Below are 18,592 nucleotides of genomic sequence, written 5' to 3'. Positions count from 1 at the left end.
ATCTATTTTCAACTGGGGCATAGACCTTCAATATGGTGATCGTTTCCAGGCATGTGCAGGAAACGAAAAAAGGAAGATGGGATACAAGGAAAAGCTCCAAATCAAAGGAAAAACGACTCCCAGAGCCAAGTCTGTTGAACCTGGGCATTTCTTCTATCTAGAAACTACATTTTTTCTAGGATACATTCTTTAGTAGTCGGACGCTGAAAATCAATTCGCCCTGAAAGTTTTCTTTACCCAGCCCCTCCTCTACCGTGAGAAAAGCCACTTGCTCGCTTTACACCCCACACCACCATTACCAAAGACAAGCAATAAACATAGCCATACTTTGTTTTGCTGGGCTGTCATTGCTGAGTGGTTTGGGAATGAGTCCTACCGAGGCTGCAGACTTCAGAGCGTTTCCGTAGCTCACCGATAAGTTTTCCGAGGCTTTCTTGGCCAGGGAGAAGATGGGAGCGGACCAGCTGGCATCCGCCCCCCGCCTCTCTCTGCCATCGCTTTTCAGCTCAGAGGCGCTGGGGATCTGGGCGCGATCGACGACTTCGAAATCTTCTCTCGATTCAGCCGCAAGTTCCTCGCCGCTCTGCCCGTCTTCGGCCATCTTTCCTTGGGTCATATGACACCCGTCACCATCAAGACGAGCCTCACAACTTCTTCCGGCAGTTGTGCTGCGAGTTGGCGGCCGCGCCGTCGAAACTCGGTAAACAGAAGCGAGAAGGCCCCGAGAAGTGTCTTGAATGAAAGTTTACGTGATTGACTTGCATTGCTATCTGCCCGCCCTTGATCTAACTCTGGGCGGCCTCTCTTTTTTCTCTCACGTTTTTACTCGGAAGAAATCTCACTTGTGCTTAATGAGGTTTATTTCCCAATATTTTTCCTGGGAGACCGTCTCAGTTTCCATCGAAACTGGGTGGGAGTTTGGTGCCCTCCGTAAGCACACGCTTTTCTTATTACCGCCCTCGCCGTCTTTGACTAAAACCCAGCAGGTTGATGCAGAACGATCAGTTTACATCGACATAATTTCGCTGTCAAAACAAACCCTAACTCCCTTTGAAAGCCCAAATGAAAGATGGGGCCGGAATACCTTTCCTTAGTGATGACACGTGTTATGGGGGAGGGTGTGTGTGTGTTAGAAATAATACATTTTGATTTCACGTGCAAATATTTTACTGTTATGTTTTATATTTTGTATGGTGATCCGTGTAAGCTTTCTTCTAAAAGCGCCTAAATCACGAGTCATCTGAATGAAAGATTAAGCGCGTGCCTTGTTCTAACTGCAGTAAAGTACTCTTTCTTCTGCAAGATGTTTTCCAAACAAGATTTCTGGGCGTGGGGAACTGCCTTTTAAATCTTCCATGCTGATTTGTGTAACAGGTAATGCCATCAGTTTACAGAATGAAGTTTCACTGCCATCTAATGGAAAGGTCTGGTAAATGCTGAATCTGTTGATTCAAACGTCTTAGAGAGCAGTACAATTTGTTATACTTCCAGGGCTGAAGAACTTTAGAAGGGAGCAGAAGTGCATATGAAGCCCCTCTTTTGAAGACCTTTTATAGGGAAGATGGAAGTTTCACACCCTTCTATTTTTGTGAGACCTGTTAGTAGTAAGTCAGGCTGTACTTTGAGCAATTATCTAGAACATATGCTTAAGGTCTCATTTAAGCATAAACCCAGAACCGCTCTACTTCTTACAGTAGCCCGTCTCACTATAATTATCCAACATTCAGCCAGTTGTTTCGATTGGATTTGGCATTTTTGTCCACCTATCAAGTGTTTCCCAAGGCCTGGGTGAAGCAGATGTTGTTAAAATGTTGTTAAAGGTACTGTTATATATTAAGATGAATTAAAGGTTAGTTAAGATGACAGCCAGCTGAAGATCAGCTGTGAGGCGCCCAGCAACAACAGGTGGCGTCCTAACTCCCGTCTCATTGGACCGCCCGTTTTGGCGGGACCATTTAAGGATGTGGATTGGTTATTGGTTTGTTGGCAACAGTATTTAAAGGAGCCAGGTTGTGAAGGCTCCTCAGTTCAACCACAATAAAGCTCAGTTGAAACCTCAACGTCTCGTCATCTGTCTCACCGGTCTACCCACAATACTTAACAGTGGCGACGAAGGTGGGATACTGCTGCTGAGCTGAAGCACCAGCTGAGTCACTAGAGCTGAAGCACTAGCACTCGCGGGAAAGGAGGGAAGAGAAAACTCTCCCGATAAATTCCTTCCCGGAAAGCAGCAGCCAGACCCGGACAGAATGACGCAAATCGGACATATCCGTGAGTTCGATGTCCGCCACCCAGGACAATGGGAGTCCCACTTGGGACAAGTCGAGGGATATCTCTTCGTGAATAAAATCACTGAAGACAAGGAGAAGGCAGCGGCGTTGCTGTGTATCAGCGGGCCGGCTGTGTATGATGTAGCTGTCGGGCTCTGTATTCCAGACCCTGTCTCGACACTACCATATGCCGACCTCGTCAGCAAACTGAGCCAACACTTCATGCCTAAGAAGTCTGAAATCCACTGGTGGCTACGTTTCATCCAGAGAAATCAGCTGCCAGGCGAATCGGCTATGGACTTCGTGGCCGCCGTGCGACAAGCCGCCCGAATGTGTAGGTTCCCGGACCTGGAAGATCGGATCCGGGATCGAATTGTGTTCGGCCTGAGCGACGAACACCTCCAGCAGAAAATATTAGCCAAGCCTACCCTGAGCCTGTCAGAAGTGATCAACGAAATAATGGCTCGAGAAGCCATTAACGAAAAGAGCTCTCTCAAACCGAACAGCAACCCGAACGGCTCCGTGCATCAAGAAAACGCTACTGACAGCGGAGAAGGCGAACAAGCCGGCGAAGCCGAAATCGCCACTATTTTACAAAGGCTGGAGAAGTTCAAGAACCGCCGTGAACAAAACGTAAACCAAAAGAAACCAACCGGGGCCAGCAGATATGCCTCAGCCACCAACCGTAACACCGGCAGCAACAGCCGAAATTGCGCCAGCTGTGGGGGCAATCACCCCAGGGCGACCTGCCGCTTCCGCGGGGCCAAATGCCATGCCTGTGGCAAGACCGGCCACATTCAATCCGTCTGCCGAGCCCGAAACCGCGACAACATTCATGACGTTGAAGAGCAATCCGCAGGTACCATTTCCCCCCAAAAAAAACCAGGGACCAGGGCACCTCAGATTATACAGAATTTGGAAGTGGCTTGCCAGTCAGCAACCCACCCCCCACTAGAACCTAAGATCAAAATTACTGTCAGTATAGAGGGAATCCCGTGTTTAATGGAGGTAGATTCAGGCTCACCGGTCTCTTTAATTTCTGCAGAGACCCTTTCCCTCATCTGTTCAAAAAACAGACAGAAAATAGGGATAGCACCTACTAAAATCAAATTAACAGACTTCCAACGTTCCCCAATTAAATTAAAGGGACAGGCCACGGTTCAAGTCAAGTTTAAACAATACCAGGGTCCCTTAAAAATTCTAATAACCGAGGGCAAAAGAACAAATTTGATAGGATTAGACTGGTTCCCAGCCCTGGGCATCTGGCTAGGGGGAATTAATAACGTACAACCCAATAGCCTAGACTCCGTCTGTAACGAGTTTACAGATGTGTTGGGGGGGTTAGGAAAATACACCGGGGCCCCCGTAAATTTAAAACTTAACCCAGAAGTTCTACCCGTTAGAATCAAAGCGAGACGGGTTCCGTTCGCTTTGAAGGAAAAGGTAGAAAAAGAATTAGACAAATTAGTGGGGCAGGGCATTCTAGAACCCGTAGAGGGGGGAGAATGGGAAACGCCTATTGTAACCCCCCTAAAAGCAAACGGAAAAATAAGAATTTGCGCGGATTATAAGCCTTCCGTGAACCGGGCCTTAAATCCGCATGCTTACCCGGTCCCCTCGGTAAAGCACGTCCTCGCAGCGATACAGTCCGGCGCCATCTTTGCCAAGCTTGACTTGGCGCAGGCGTATCACCAGCTTCCGGTTTCCCGCGAAACAGCTGAAATTCAAATAATTGTCACACACAAGGGAGCCTTTCGCGTAAATCGTTTGCAATTCGGAATTGCCGCAGCTCCTGGAATTTTCCAGGAAATCATGGAAAAAACGCTGAAAGGCATCCCTGGTGTGTGCCCTTATTTTGACGACGTGCTGATTGCCGGGGAATTGGAGGATCAACTAGCTGACAGGCTTAGAACCGTGCTAGGCAGATTTAGGTCTGCCAGGCTTAAACGTCAAAGGAAAAAATGTCACATAGGGGTAAAATCAACAGATTTTCTTGGATTTAGGATTGATGCTCATGGCATCCACCCCACTGACTCTAAAATAAAAGCTATTAAACTAGCCCCAACCCCTAGGAATAAGGCAGAACTACAGGCTTTCTTGGGCTTAATCAATTTTTATCATTCATTCCTACCCCACAAAGCAACCATTGCAGAGCCTCTGCATAGGTTGCTGGACAAAAATGCCCCGTGGAAATGGTCCACAATACATGACAACAGCTTCCAGACTTTAAAACACTTGCTCTCAAGGAACTCAGCTGTCACTCATTTTATCAAAGGGAAGCCTATCTGCCTAGCCTGTGATGCCTCCCCATATGGTGTGGGCGCAGTACTCAGTCACCTAGAAGATTCAGGGGAACAAAAGCCAATTGCTTTTTACTCAAGGACACTCACCCCTGCAGAAAGGAACTATGCGCAGATAGATAAAGAAGCATTAGCTCTCGTGGCAGGGGTTAAAAAATTCCACGACTATCTGTATGGTAGGAAATTTGTCATTTACACCGACCACAAACCTCTGTTAGGGTTATTCACAACCAACAAAATAACACCTCAAATTCTCTCCCCCAGGGTTTTACGCTGGTCTGTCTTCCTGTCAGCTTACTCTTATGACTTAAAATACAAACCAGGGAAAGACATGGGGCACGCTGACGCACTAAGCAGGCTACCCCTGTCTATTATTGAACCAGACCCAGCCCCAGCTTGTAATATCATGACCATTCAGGACCTCCCTGATTCACCCATCCAAGCCAAAGACATAGCCAACAGCCCAGCTAGGGACAGAATCTTAAGCAGAGTATCAGCCTGGGTAGCCACAGGCTGGCAGGCACATAGCCCTGACAAAGACTTCCAACAATATTTTAACCGCAGAAATGAGATTTCATCACATAAAGGATGCCTGCTTTGGGGTAGCAGGGTCATAGTCCCCGATAAACTAAGGAACAAGGTATTACAAGCACTACATGAGGGGCACCCTGGAATTGTCAGGATGAAGGCCCTGGCCCGTAGTTATGTTTGGTGGCCTGGCCTGGACAAAGACATCGAACTCCAGGTTACAGGGTGTTATCAGTGCCAAAAATCCAGGCCCAATCAACCACACCACCCAGTGTATAAATGGGAACCAACTTCTACACCATGGTCAAGAATCCACATTGACTATGCAGGCCCCTTTCAAGGCCGCCTTTTCCTCATAGTGGTGGACAGTTACTCAAAGTGGCTGGAGGTAATTCCAGTATCCAGCATGACCTCATCCAAAACCATACAGGTGCTGCAGGGTCTTTTTGCCACTCACGGCCTACCTGATGTCATTGTGTCTGACAATGGCCCACAATTTACGTCTGCTGATTTTCAGGCCTTTGACAGATCCAACTCGATTAGACACATCACATCAGCCCCCTTCCACCCAGAGACTAACGGCCTTGCAGAACGCATGGTAAGATCAACAAAAGATGCCCTAAAACGCATCATCACCGGAGATTGGCATCAAAGACTGGCACAATACCTTCTGAGCCAACACACCACCCCATCCGCCACCACCAACAAAAGCCCAGCAGAACTGCGGTGGGGCCGTCATCTCAAGACAAAGCTGGACAGACTACACCCTGATCGTGTGGCGACGGAACCAGACCACCACCCCACCGTAAAAGAATTGACAGTGGGGGACCTTGTCTGGGCCAGAAATTACACATCAGGGGACTTTTGGGTTCCAGAGATGGTGATTGCTAAAACCGGTCCTGTATCTTATGTTATTGAGGGGGAAGGGGGGCGACAATTTAGAAGACACTTAGATCAGTTGCGGAAAAGAGCCCCCGAAAACCAGCCAGAGGGTGAGACTTACAATAGAGAAACAACATCTGACCCAGCAATCCTTCCAACACCTGAAGGGCCCTCTCTCGACTGCATGCCAAACACACACACCTGGGACAGTCATGACACTAGTCAGGCATCCCAAGACCAGCGGGAAGAAATGGGGGACCCCAATCCCACCCCAGTGGCTATCAGGGAAGACCCAAGACAATCTCCCGGAAGGGCAGAACCACCATTGCGACGTTCCAACAGGATCCGCAGGCCCCCAGCATACCTGCAGGATTTTGTAAGGTCATAGGTCACCAGTTTAAGGATTTTATTGTTCTATTTGTTCTCATTGTTGGGGGGGGAAGGGAATGTTATATATTAAGATGAATTAAAGGTTAGTTAAGATGACAGCCAGCTGAAGATCAGCTGTGAGGCGCCTAGCAACAACAGGTGGCGTCCTAACTCCCGTCTCATTGGACTGCCCGTTTTGGCGGGACCATTTAAGGATGTGGATTGGTTATTGGTTTGTTGGCAACAGTATTTAAAGGAGCCAGGTTGTGAAGGCTCCTCAGTTCAACCACAATAAAGCTCAGTTGAAACCTCAACGTCTCGTCATCTGTCTCACCGGTCTACCCACAATACTTAACAGGTACTATTGCAGGATGTAAGCTGTTACAAGTAGAGCTGCCTTTTGCAGTTGATTGACTGTGACTTCGTCAGTGCTGATGGTGTTTGAGCGGCATGTACTTGGTAAACAACTTTTGGTAAACAATTTTTCTTCTAGTCGTCCTCAGTTGCTGGCTCTGCTTGCTCAGCCAACAGTCCTGAATTCTGTAGTTCTTTTGTCACCAGATGTCCAGTAACACCTAGTGTGGTCCTTGTTGACCTGGGTGACATTTGATTTAATACTGGTTTCTGTAAATTATATCTCACTATATTTTTTTATGGGAGTGGCACTTTTTCTTTGATTCCTTTGGTGAGGCCTGCCCAGTATGACAGAACCTGTGGCACAGCTCTAATCCTCCCCAGAGCACACAAACTCCACAACTGTGTTGAGGTAGTGTCTCATGGGTATTGTTATATACACAAAAATGTGAAATCATAGCTGCCAGTTCTTTAGCTGGTGTTGGCCTTCATATTCATCATTTTTTCCCTAGGATGTCAATAAAGTATATGTGCAAATCCATGTAGCCTACTCTTTTGTAACCGATAAATGGAAATTTTGTCAATGTGCAAATTTTCTAGGTGCCATCCAAGATTTTGAACATTTCCAGGAGATGTCCAATTTTTATTTCTTCAAATTCTTTTACCCTTCCAGCATTTGTATAGTGCTATTTTTGAGTTTCCCATAGATCTTTCCCAAATTGAATGATTTCCTTTTTGTTTACTTTTCCATTTTCAGAATTTCTTTTGCCATTTATAGAATGTCTTTTGGTTTAGTTTAAGCTGAATATCAGAGAGATACTGGGCTCACGTGAGTTCAGACATATCTTCTGAATTATTTTTGAAGTATCTGTGACTGGTGGTTTCTGGCAATCAGCTTTCTTGCCTGTCAACATTCACCGTCAGATTTCTAACTTTAGCTTCATTTTGCAAGGAAGTTTTGTCTCAATATCAGGAATTCAATATTATTCTAATGAGTTAAAATTAGCCCAGAAACAGGTGCAGTGAAATAGGAAATTATCTTTCAATTATACCAAACAAGCAGAAGATACTAGTGGACATAGCTAACAATCAGTTGCTTTCTTAGAACAGAAAAGTAATACTGGATTTGACCAAAGGGTTATCTAATCAAGCCCCACAGGACCCAACTGGATGCTAATAAAAAATCTACAGCAGGGGTGTCAAACTGCCAGTCCGCAGGCCGGATGCATCATAGCAAAACTGCGCCCATCCCATTGCCGGCAATGGAAAAAAAGTCGCAATACGTTGCGACGTCACGTTGCAAGTTTGATACCCTGGACTACAGTAAGGAGTTTGATAGTTACATGTATTTATATGCGTGCTCTTTTTGATACACAGTCATAACTGTATCTCCTTTCAATTTGTCTAATTTTCTTTTGAAGCATATCAAGTTGGCTACCATATCACCTATGAAAAAACTCATTCCATAATATAAGATACATTTTGTGGAGAAATGTTTCCTACTGTCATTTTTTACCTGGTTTTTATTCTTCAGCATTCTCCAGCCAGTCCTTTTTAGATGGATTAGGTTATAATCCCCAGAATTCCTTGTGTATATGCTTAACTGTGCATTTTGACTGGGAATTCTGGAAGAAAGAGTTGGATATATTTGAACAACAGGAGATTAGGCTAGGCAGTTCCAATCCTTTCCCATGTTCTGTAGTTGTATGAGGGATTGGGCAGAACATAAGGCTTTCCATTAGATGTCACTGTAGTAGTTTCCTATTCAATTTAGAATCTCTTCTCGGTATTTTACATAATACTGATTTCTTTTTTAAGTCCTCAAACAACGTAACTAAATAACATCATTTTGAAAAATTCAGTCAAAGGTGTTTTTAAAGATAAACTTTGTTATAGTATTAAAAATATTAATACTATACTTTTAATAAATGTAATATATACTTTTATATTTTCATAGCAGAAAACAATACTGTAAAAATAGGAGACTCCGTCAATTCCTCCCTCTCTGCTGTATACAAATTACAACACTTTTTCATTCCACTTCCAAATCATACTGTCAGAGTAAAAAGAAAGTATTAATAACTCTTAAAGAGATTAATAGAAGCACACATTTTATGTTTAGGTATCCTTCCAACTTCCATATACTTGTTGCAAAATGAGCATGTTAAAAAAATCTACTTATTTGATGCTTTGTTGTGTAATGTGATTATCTCAGAACATGCTACCATACAAAAACTTTCTTCTTTCAGTAATTAATCTTCCTGAGTTTATGACATTTCTTTCAAGTAAGTTATTTGAAGGACTGCTTCTCCCTGAGGATATCAGTCTATCCTTTTAGGTTAGATAGAATGGAAACATTCCAGGTCCCCTCGCTTATTTGTTGCCATCTGATGGGACCTCAGTGTCATGCCTTTTGGTGGCCACCCCAATCCTCTCATTGAAGATCAGAGACACCCCTACCCTTTTAGACTTCCAGAAGGTTATGAAGACCTGGCTTTTTCCTCAAACATTGGGCTAGGATGGGAGGGTGGGGGTGGGAGAACTGTGAGCTCCATGGCTCTGGAAACAGTTTTTCTTCCACTTGTCTCTGAAAGTTTGATGGCCTCTAAAAGGGGCTTAAAGACCTTTTAATTTGATTAGAGGATTAATGTAGGGCTTGGCTATTCCATCTTATTTCTCATTAATCTTCACATGACCCAGATTCATACCTGTTTTAATTTAATGATAGATGTATCCTTTCTCAGTTGTATTATAGGGCATTGTTATAAACATACAGTATATGATTGTTGCATTTGGTTTGCTTTCGGGTTAGTATTTGTTTATTTGTTTGGCTGGTAAGATGTGATATAATTTTACTGGATGAATTTTTTAATTTTGTTCTTCTAATTTGTGCCATCTCTTGGTAAAAGAATAACAAATAATGTTATTGTTGTTGTTAGCTGCAAAGTTGTGCTGACCCATCGCAACCCTATGGACAACGTTCCTCCAGGCCTTCCTGTCCTCTACCATCTTCTGGAGTCCATTTAAGCTCACGCCTACTGATTCAGTGACTCCATCCAGCCACCTCATTCTCTGTCATCCTCTTCTTCTCTTGCCCTCAACCTTTCCCAGCATTAGGCTCTTCTCCAGTGAGTCCTTCCTTCTCATTAGGTGGCCAAAGTATTTGAGTTTCAGCTTCAGGATCTGGCCTTCTAAAGAGCAGTCAGGGTTGATCTCTAGGACTGACTGGTTTGAACGCCTTGCAGTCCAAGGGACTCACAGGAGTCTTGTTAGATACAAAAATAGTCACAAATTGAAATCCACTCTGTTTGAGTTACAAATAGAAAAGAAGTTTATTAGACTTCACAATAAAGTCTAAAAAGTAACGGTTTGCAAAGCATGGTAGATTCAGGAAGGCAAACAACGCAATGTAGCCAAGCACTGAACCACACCCCTAATTCCAAAATCACATATTATTATACATCCTATCGCGACACCCTATTCCCTCCCCCATGGCCCCATTGGCTTAGGCTTTGGAGGTTACAATCTATCAGAAGCGCCTAAACAGAATACATTATCTCTGCCCATTTGCTTACATTATACTAATAAGATCCCTCCCCTACTATCCTGTTTACTCAGACCATATATGTACATGCTTATCAATTCTAGAGGAGAGATGTCTCCTATCTTCTACACCTGCCAGGGGTACTAGGCACCAGAAGGTACTTAAAAACAATTCCTAGATGGTGACTCACACTGGGCCCCATGGTAACTCCTGTTCTCCCCCTCCCTCCATTTGAGGCTTGTATTTTTCCCCATATACTCAAAGCATCTACTCAGGCAATTGATTATAGAATGATTATTATAAAATATAAAATATGATTACATGATAATACTAAAAGCATATATATTTTTTATTTTTAAATTTCTTCACTACTTCCAGTTATTTTCCACAGTCTCCTCCAGCACCATAGTTCAGAGGCCTCAATTCTTTGGCGCTCAGCCTTTCTTATGGTCCAGCTTTCACAGACATGCATTGCAACTGGGAAGACCATAGCCTTGACTATACGCACTTTTGTTGGCAGGGTGATGTCTCTGCTTTTTAGTGTGCTGTCTAGATTTGCCATGGCTTTCCTCCCGAGGAGCAAGCGACTTTTAATTTCGTGGCTACAGTCCCCATCTGCAGTGATCTTGGAGCCCAGGAAAATAAAATCTGTTACTACCTCCATTTCTTCCCCATCTATTTGCCAGGAATTGAGAGGGCCGGATGCCATGATCTTGGTTTTCTTAATGTTAAGTTTCAAGTGAACGTTTGCACTCTTCTTCACCTGCAACAAGAGGCTCTTTAATTCTTCACTTTTTGCCATTAGAGTGGTATCATCTGCATATCTTAGGTTGTTAATATTTTTCCCGGCAATCTTAATTCCAACTTTTGATTCATCTAGCCCTGCCTTTCTCATGATGTGCTCTGCATATAAGTTAAATAGGCAGGGCGACAGTATACAGCCTTGCCGGACTCCTTTCCCAATTTTGAACCAATCAGTGGTTCTGTGTCCAGTTCTCACTGTTGCTTCTTGACCCGCATATAGGTTTCTCAAGAGACAAATAAGATGGTCTGGTACTTCCACCTCTTTAAGAACTTGCCACTGTTTGTTGTGATCCACACAATCAAAGGCTTTAGCATAGTCAATGAAGTAGAAGTAGATGTTTTTCTGGAACTTCCTAGCTTTCTCCATGATCCAGCGTATGTTGGCAATTTGATCTCTAGTTCCTCTGACTCTTGGAAATCCTGCCTGTACTTCTGGTACTTCTCGATCCTGCTGGAGTCTAGTTTGTAGGATTTTAAGCATAACTTTACTAGCATGTGAAATGAGTGCAATGGTGCGATAGTTTGAACATTCTTTGGCACTGCCTTTCTTTGGAATTGGAATGTAAACTGATCTTTTCCAATCCTGTGGCCACTGTTGAGTTTTCCAAATTTGCTGGCAAATTGAGTGTAGCACTTTTACTACATCATCTTTTAAGATTTTGAATAGCTCAGCTGGAATACTGTCACCTCCACTAGCTTTGTTGTTGCTCAGTTTTTAAGGCCCACTTCACTTCACATTCTAGGATGTCTGGCTCGAGGTCAGTGACCACCTCATCGTGGTTATTAGGGATGTTAAGCTCATTCTTGTATAGTTCTTCTGTGTAATTTTGCCACCTCTTCTTAATCTCTTCTGCCTCTGTTAGGTCCCTGCCATTTTGGTCCTTTATCATGCCCATCTTTGCATGAAACGTTCCCTTCATCTCTCCAATTTTCTTGAAGAGATCTCTGGTCCTCCCTATTCTATTGTTTTCTTCTATTTCTTTGCACTGTTCATTTAAGAAGGCATTCTTATCTCTTCTAGCTATTCTCTGGAATTCTGCATTCAATTGGGCGTATCTTTCTTTTTCTCCCTTGCCTTTCGCTTCCTTCCTTTCCTCAGCTATTTGCAAAGCTTCCTCAGACAGCCATTTTGCTTTCTTGCATTTCTTTTTCTTTGGGATGGTTTTAGTTGCTACCTCTTGTACAATGTTGCGAACCTCTGTCCATAGTTCTTCAGGCACTCTGTCTATCAGATCTAATTCCTTAAATGTATTTGTCACCTCTACTTTATATTCAACAGGGATATGATTTAATTCATACCTGAGTGGCCTAGTGCTTTTCCCTACTTTCTTCAGTTTAAGCCTAAACTTTGCAATGAGAAGCTCGTGGTCTAAGCCACAGTCAGCTCCTGTTCTTGTTTTTACTGACTGTATAGAGCTTCTATATCTTTGGCTGCAGAGCACATAGTCAATCTGACTTCTGTGTTGACTGTCTGGTGATGTCCATGTGTAGAGCCGTCTCTTGGGTTGTTGGAAAAGAGTGTTTGCTATGACCATCGCATTCTCTTGACAAAATTCTATCAGCCTGTGCTGTGCTTCATTTTGTAGTCCAATGCCAAACTTGCCTGTTATTCTGGTTATCTTTTGGCTTCCTACTTTAGCATTCCAATCCCCCATGATGATAAGGACATCATTTTTTGGTGCTAGTTCTATAAGGTGCTGTAGGGCTTCATAGAACCGGTCAATTTCATCCTCTTCAGCACCAGTAGTTGGGGCATAGACTTGGACTACTGTGATAATGAATGGTTTGCCTTGGATTCGAACTGAGATCAATCTGTCATTTTGGGGATTGTATCCTAGTATTGCTTTTCCTACTCTTTTATTAACTATGAAGGCTACTCCATTTCTTCTGAGGGATTCTTGCCCGCAGTAGTATACCTGATGGTCATCTGAATTAAATTCACCCATTCCTGTCCATTTTAGTTCGCTGATTCCTAAGATGTCGATGTTCAGTCTTGTCATCGCTTGTTTGACCATGTCCAGCTTGCCTTGATTCATGGATCTTACATTACAGGTTCCTATGGAGAAAAAATCTTTACAGCATCGGACTTTCCTTTCACCACCAGATACATCCACAGCTGAACGTCCTTTCGGCTTTGGCCCAGTTGCTTCATTCTTTCTGGCACTACTAGTATTAGCCCTCTGCTCTTCCCCAGTAGCATATTGGATGCCTTCCGACCTGAGGGGCTCATCTTCCACTGTCATATCATTTTGCCTTTTGGTAATGTCCATAGGGTTTTCATGGCAAAGATACTGGAGTGGGTTGCCATTTCCTTCTCCAGTGGATCACGTTTTGTCATAACTCTCTGCTATGACCTGTCCGTCCTGGGTGGCCCTGCATGGCATAGCTCATAGCTTCATTGAATTACGCAAGCCCCTTCGCCACGACAAGGCAGTATTCCATGAAGGGGAACAAATAATAACAATTGTAATAAGCACCTTTGGTGCAATCTGAAAACAATTTGAGCACCACTTGAACTCCATTGGCATTGACAAAAGCACCATTGGTCAATAGCAAAAGCTAGCTGTACTTGGAACAGCCTGCAAAGATACTTTAGCAACCTCAAAGAACACATTTACCTAATCAGGTCCTTGAAAAGAACTCAATAGATGAATCAAAATGCCAAATCCAGTCTAAACATCTGGCTGGCTGTGCAACGAAACATAATAATAAGATGGGCAAATGAATCTATAATAGCTGGATAGAACACAAAATCTTTAGGAATTAGTTACGTAATCATCAAGGTTCTTCTTAATACCAGCCTGTGCAAAAATAGTCTTCAAAATGAACAAGATTATAATATTAAATGGAAGAAACACACACACACACACTCATATACTCAGCAGAAAAAATAACAACATAGAAACCCATGTAGCATTGATCTATATCTTAAGGAGCACCAGACTGAATCTAGGCTATGTTAGTCAAGTTTTTTTTCCTACTGAGGTCAATATTGCTAACTCCTAAAGAATATCTTGTCACTAAGTGTGTATTTGTGTGTTTGCACATGTTTTCTGTCTGCCATTGATTCACAGAATTAATTTTAAGAATCACAATTTTGTCTGGCGTCTTAAAATCTACATTGAACCATTCTCTCATTTCCTTCAACTGAAGATAAACGTTTGTTTCCAACTGGCTCTATATAATTTTCCAATAATTTGTTTGCAAATTTTCTCCACTAATCACATTTTACATGTGGGAGGAGGGCAAATAGAGGATGCATGCTGAAGATTATAGATGAGTAATCTCAAAAATGGACTATATTCTACATCAGCAGTTATGATACCAATTCTTTTAGAGTTGAATGCATTTAGATCCATATGATGATGTACAGTGTTCAGAGAATCCTCCTGTAGTGCCAGCTGTTGTAATTCACAAATTTTGAGTTGACTAATGAACTTAATGCAAATATTGCAGTATGATGATTTTTTTCTTTTTATGACTGTGTATTCTCTTTATTCGGGGTAGAGTCAGGGTGACTGAATGGAGCTGAGCATTGACTGGCCAGATGCTCTTCCTGATGCCAGTGTGGATTTCACAGCAAATATTTTCCCTTTGTGCCCTGAGAGAGAAACATCTGTCACTACCTAGGATTGAACTTTCAACCTCCCAAGTGGGAGGCAAGAGTCTTCACCTCTAGGCCACCACAGCGCTCAGTATGATGATAACTACATCATTTATCACTATGGGCCTTTCCCAACATAATCCAAACATGACCAGGCATCATGGTTTTATTGCCTTTGCCTTCATCTCATGCCCTGTCCAACCTGTGAATGAATAAAGCTTAAGTTGTCCTTAGCTATATCAGTATCAAGTTGTACATCTCTCTTTATCCTAATACTACCGTCATATACTTTGCATCCATTTTGTCAGAGTGTGAAATCAGGTGACCAGTAGTGAATGGGATCAGGTCAATGTTTATTGGGGTTTCAGTTTGTTATGGGCCAGTCTCTGGTCTGCCACTCTTGTCTCCTGAAATAGCCAGATGCAGTCACATTTGCCAATGGTCTAAACACGATAATTTACACTGGACTGCTCAGCTGGCAGGATCCATGTGCTTCAATTCTTCGGCCTGTGCCAGTTAAGAGAGAGATGGGAACAGCCAGTGCTGGGATTCAGCCGGTTTGCACCACTTCGGCAGAACCGGTAGCTAATTTTTTGTTGCCCAGGCTCAGAATGGACTACCGGAAGGGGCACCCACACAGAGAACTGGTTGTTCACGTATTTGAATCCCACCACTGGGAACAGCCCTGTGCTTTATCCCACTCAAGAGCATGGAAGAATCAGGAGGTTGACATTTGCTGCCTATATAGTATAAAGAAGGGAAAAAAGAAGAGAAAAATCTTACGTGAGAATGCTGCTTGTGACTCAGCTGCCCTTGTGATTCTGAATGGTTTCCTTTTTTTTTTACTTTGTTTACAACAGAATGGAATACCTGCCGTATTCTTCTTGAAATCCAACTGGCAGATGTTTTTTCACTGTGCAAAAGAAGGAGGGTAGCAAAGACAGAGGAATCAGCCAATGTCTTTGCATTTCATGCGCTATACATGTATAATTAGAACAGCGTTGGCTGTCCTAAGCAATGAAAGAGAATAGTGACAATTGAGAAAGGGTAGTAATTGGGTTCTTGAAACCACTGTACTTTTCTGTCATCTCAAGGACAGTTGGTAGCATTTTTACTCAGGAGAATGCCTGGATGAGGGCTACTAAGTCTGGGCTGCAAAAATCCAGATCACCATGAGATGGCAGCAAAGTAGCACTTTTCTGAATCTCCTTGCAGCTCTGTTTATGATCACTTGTGTTTTTGTAGCTTAGATCTGCTTGCCTTATCAATGATATATTTAATAATTCCTTTGAAATGTTGAAATGAAATTGCATATGCTACTGGAGATGTATTGAAGGTTGGAAGCAACAGACTCCTCCTGTTGATGGCATTCTAGTTCTGAATACATCTGCCAAAGCTCAGTGCTAGATCACATTAAACTGAGCCATAGCCATCGTTAAAAATCTCCAGTTCTGGAAATCTCTCATAGCTATAATTGATTTCTACTGTGTTCAGAACATTGCTTCTTGCAGGGGGGTTTGTTTTGCAATTATATCAGATAAAAATATTGTCTTCCTATTGTTTTCTTCATCATGCAGCAGTGCTTTTACACTGTGGAAGGAGATTACTGTGTCAACTTTTATATGAGAAGACTTAAACCAAACTCCTCAATGACAAATAGAAACCAAATAACGTACGACTATCTGTCATATCATCAGATGTTGGAGCAGGAAATTCTGTTAGCTAGTTACCTAGTTAACCGAAAGAGCTTTCCAACTCTTTTCCTCCTTCCAAACTTTGCACATAACCCCATTAACTCACGGCCAGTGCGTACCTGCAATGTTTTACAAATTCTTCTACAAGGATAGGAATAGCAACCTTAGTCTTGTTGGAGAAGTTTTTTTTATTACTTTCACAATGGCAGTGAGTCCTATCTTAGCTACAGTTTCACAGTGGGATGCCTAGGTAAAAAAATGTAGTAATTCATCCAAGGTATGGCATGTCCACAATGAGCCTGGACCAGGCTATATCTATTTCCCTTGCTAAATTAAACTCTCCTTCAGAATCTGACTTTTTGAGTCTAATCTAATCCATTAGTTATACCTTTGTGTAATCTTCTGATAATACGATAGGAAACACTTTTCATGCTTTGATGTTGTGTTATAGCAACATGCTAACTGAATTTATTAATGACCATTTATTGGCAATATTTTCATACTGCCCACATTATCAGTTGTAGCTGATTTTACTCCCAAGTGTGTGGCCCATGAAAAGCAACCTTGCATAATAGTCTTAACTGGAATAACGTGGCTTACCTTTGGACATTCAAACATTTAGTAAGTACTCCAAAGATAAGCCAAAAATTGTGGCCAGAAAATCTTTGTTTTGGCTTCCTAGCAAGTAACAAAAAGTCTTATGTAGCTAAAATGTTTTTAATAAATAAGAAGGGGATATAAAACAAGATTCAAACAAAAGCAGAATGCATTATTTTTTTTAAGATGACATGTTTTGAATTAATAGCTGTAACATTTAATAAGTTTTTCATAGTCTCCAAAAGGAAATTGGCATTATTTCATTGATGCAAAGAAATATGTTGTGAATTAAAGAAGAAAATTAAATAGTTCTGTTAAGACAAAAGATGGAGAGAGAAATACAGAAGGAATGTACACCACAGTCCTAAAATGTTTCCAATTCCCACAATGATGGTGGATAAATACACTGTGAGTACAATTTTAGGAAAAGTATAACATTATGAAATATCCACTGATTTTAATAAGATATTTCCTGTCCAGTTATATATCTTCATAGGTATGTTTGGAGTTGTTGTTTGTTTAATGCAAGTGGATATAAATACATAGGCATTTTGTTATGATGAGAATGTTAGCAATCCTCTTCATTTATTATTTTTTTCAGATCTCTCATCGTAAAATTTGGTTACTGGCTCTTTTTTTTTCTTGTGGTGCTTTGCGTATTTTCATTTTTATTAGCTGGTCTCAGGACAAGATTGAAACAATTTGTATGATAATTAGAACAATACTCAGTTTGGTGCATTCAAGATGTTTTGGATTACAGTTCTCATAATCTCTTACTAATAACCTGCTGACTGGAATACCAGGAAACTGTCTGGATGCTGGATTACATTGCTAGATTTGGGAGACATGAATTTAGCTCCTCTTAGGCTTTGCAGTCCACTATGCCAGATCGTGAAAATAAGAGGGTTGGAAAGAAGAATGTCACCCTGAACTCTTTGGAGAAAAAAGGGTGCATATAAATATTATCAGTTATGGGGGGATTAGTGGTTTCCCTATTTCTGACTAGTTTGAGCCACTTCAGCTCCAGCTGTATCAAGAGAAGAAGCTCCTCACCATCCTTCTCTTGTCTGATGGAGGAATGAACAGTCCAGTGTAATTATGATGGATCACAAAGTCTCCTGGAGCCCACAGCTTTTCCAAGCATACCAGCTGAATAAGCAGAGAGATAAATAGAAAATTAGGCAATAAGCAAAGGCTGCTTCCAGATTGTCAACTCTTATTGACCAGATAGACAGATTTTCTCTAGGACGATTTGTTCCTAACCTGACTTTTCAGATCTTCGAAGAGTGCACCTGTTGTCTCAGATGGCCAAATGACTCAGGCAATACAGGTAGTCCTCAACTTACAGCAGTTCATTTAGTGACCTTTTAAAGTTACAACGGCTCTGAAAAAAGTGACTCATGGCCGTTTTTCACACTTATAACCGTTGCGGCATCCCCATGGTCACATAATTTATATTTATATATGCCTGAGAACTGACTCACATTTATGATGGTTGCAGTGTCCCGGGGTCATGTGATCTCCTTTTGCAACTTTCTGATAAGTAAAGTCAATAGGGAAACCAGATTCACTTAACAACGGTGTTACTAATTTAACAACTGCGGTGATTCAGTTAACAAATTTGACAAGAAAAGTCATAAAATGGG

At 42.2% G+C, this 18,592-nt stretch overlaps 1 protein-coding gene across 4 annotated transcripts in view; it reads right to left on the bottom strand.

The window, feature by feature from the left end:
* The window catches only part of RUFY1 (RUN and FYVE domain containing 1), a 32,051-nt gene extending 31,357 nt beyond the window's left edge, over positions 1-694 (bottom strand). The window contains exon 1 of one of the 4 annotated variants that reach the window (XM_081319975.1): positions 328-694. In XM_081319975.1, coding sequence (XP_081176101.1) covers positions 328-616 — 289 coding nt within the window. In that variant the 5' untranslated portion in view covers positions 617-694. The remainder of the gene's footprint in view (positions 1-327) is intronic. The other 3 variants (XM_081319974.1, XM_081319973.1, XM_081319976.1) reach the window with 3 other exon arrangements.
* Positions 695-18,592: the final 17,898 nt, after the last annotated feature.

Source organism: Vipera berus, assembly GCF_964194415.1.
Source record: "Vipera berus genome assembly, chromosome: 2".
NCBI lineage: Eukaryota > Metazoa > Chordata > Lepidosauria > Squamata > Viperidae > Vipera > Vipera berus.
Note: the sequence above shows the minus strand (reverse complement) of the source record. Positions and strands in the feature narration are given on the sequence as shown.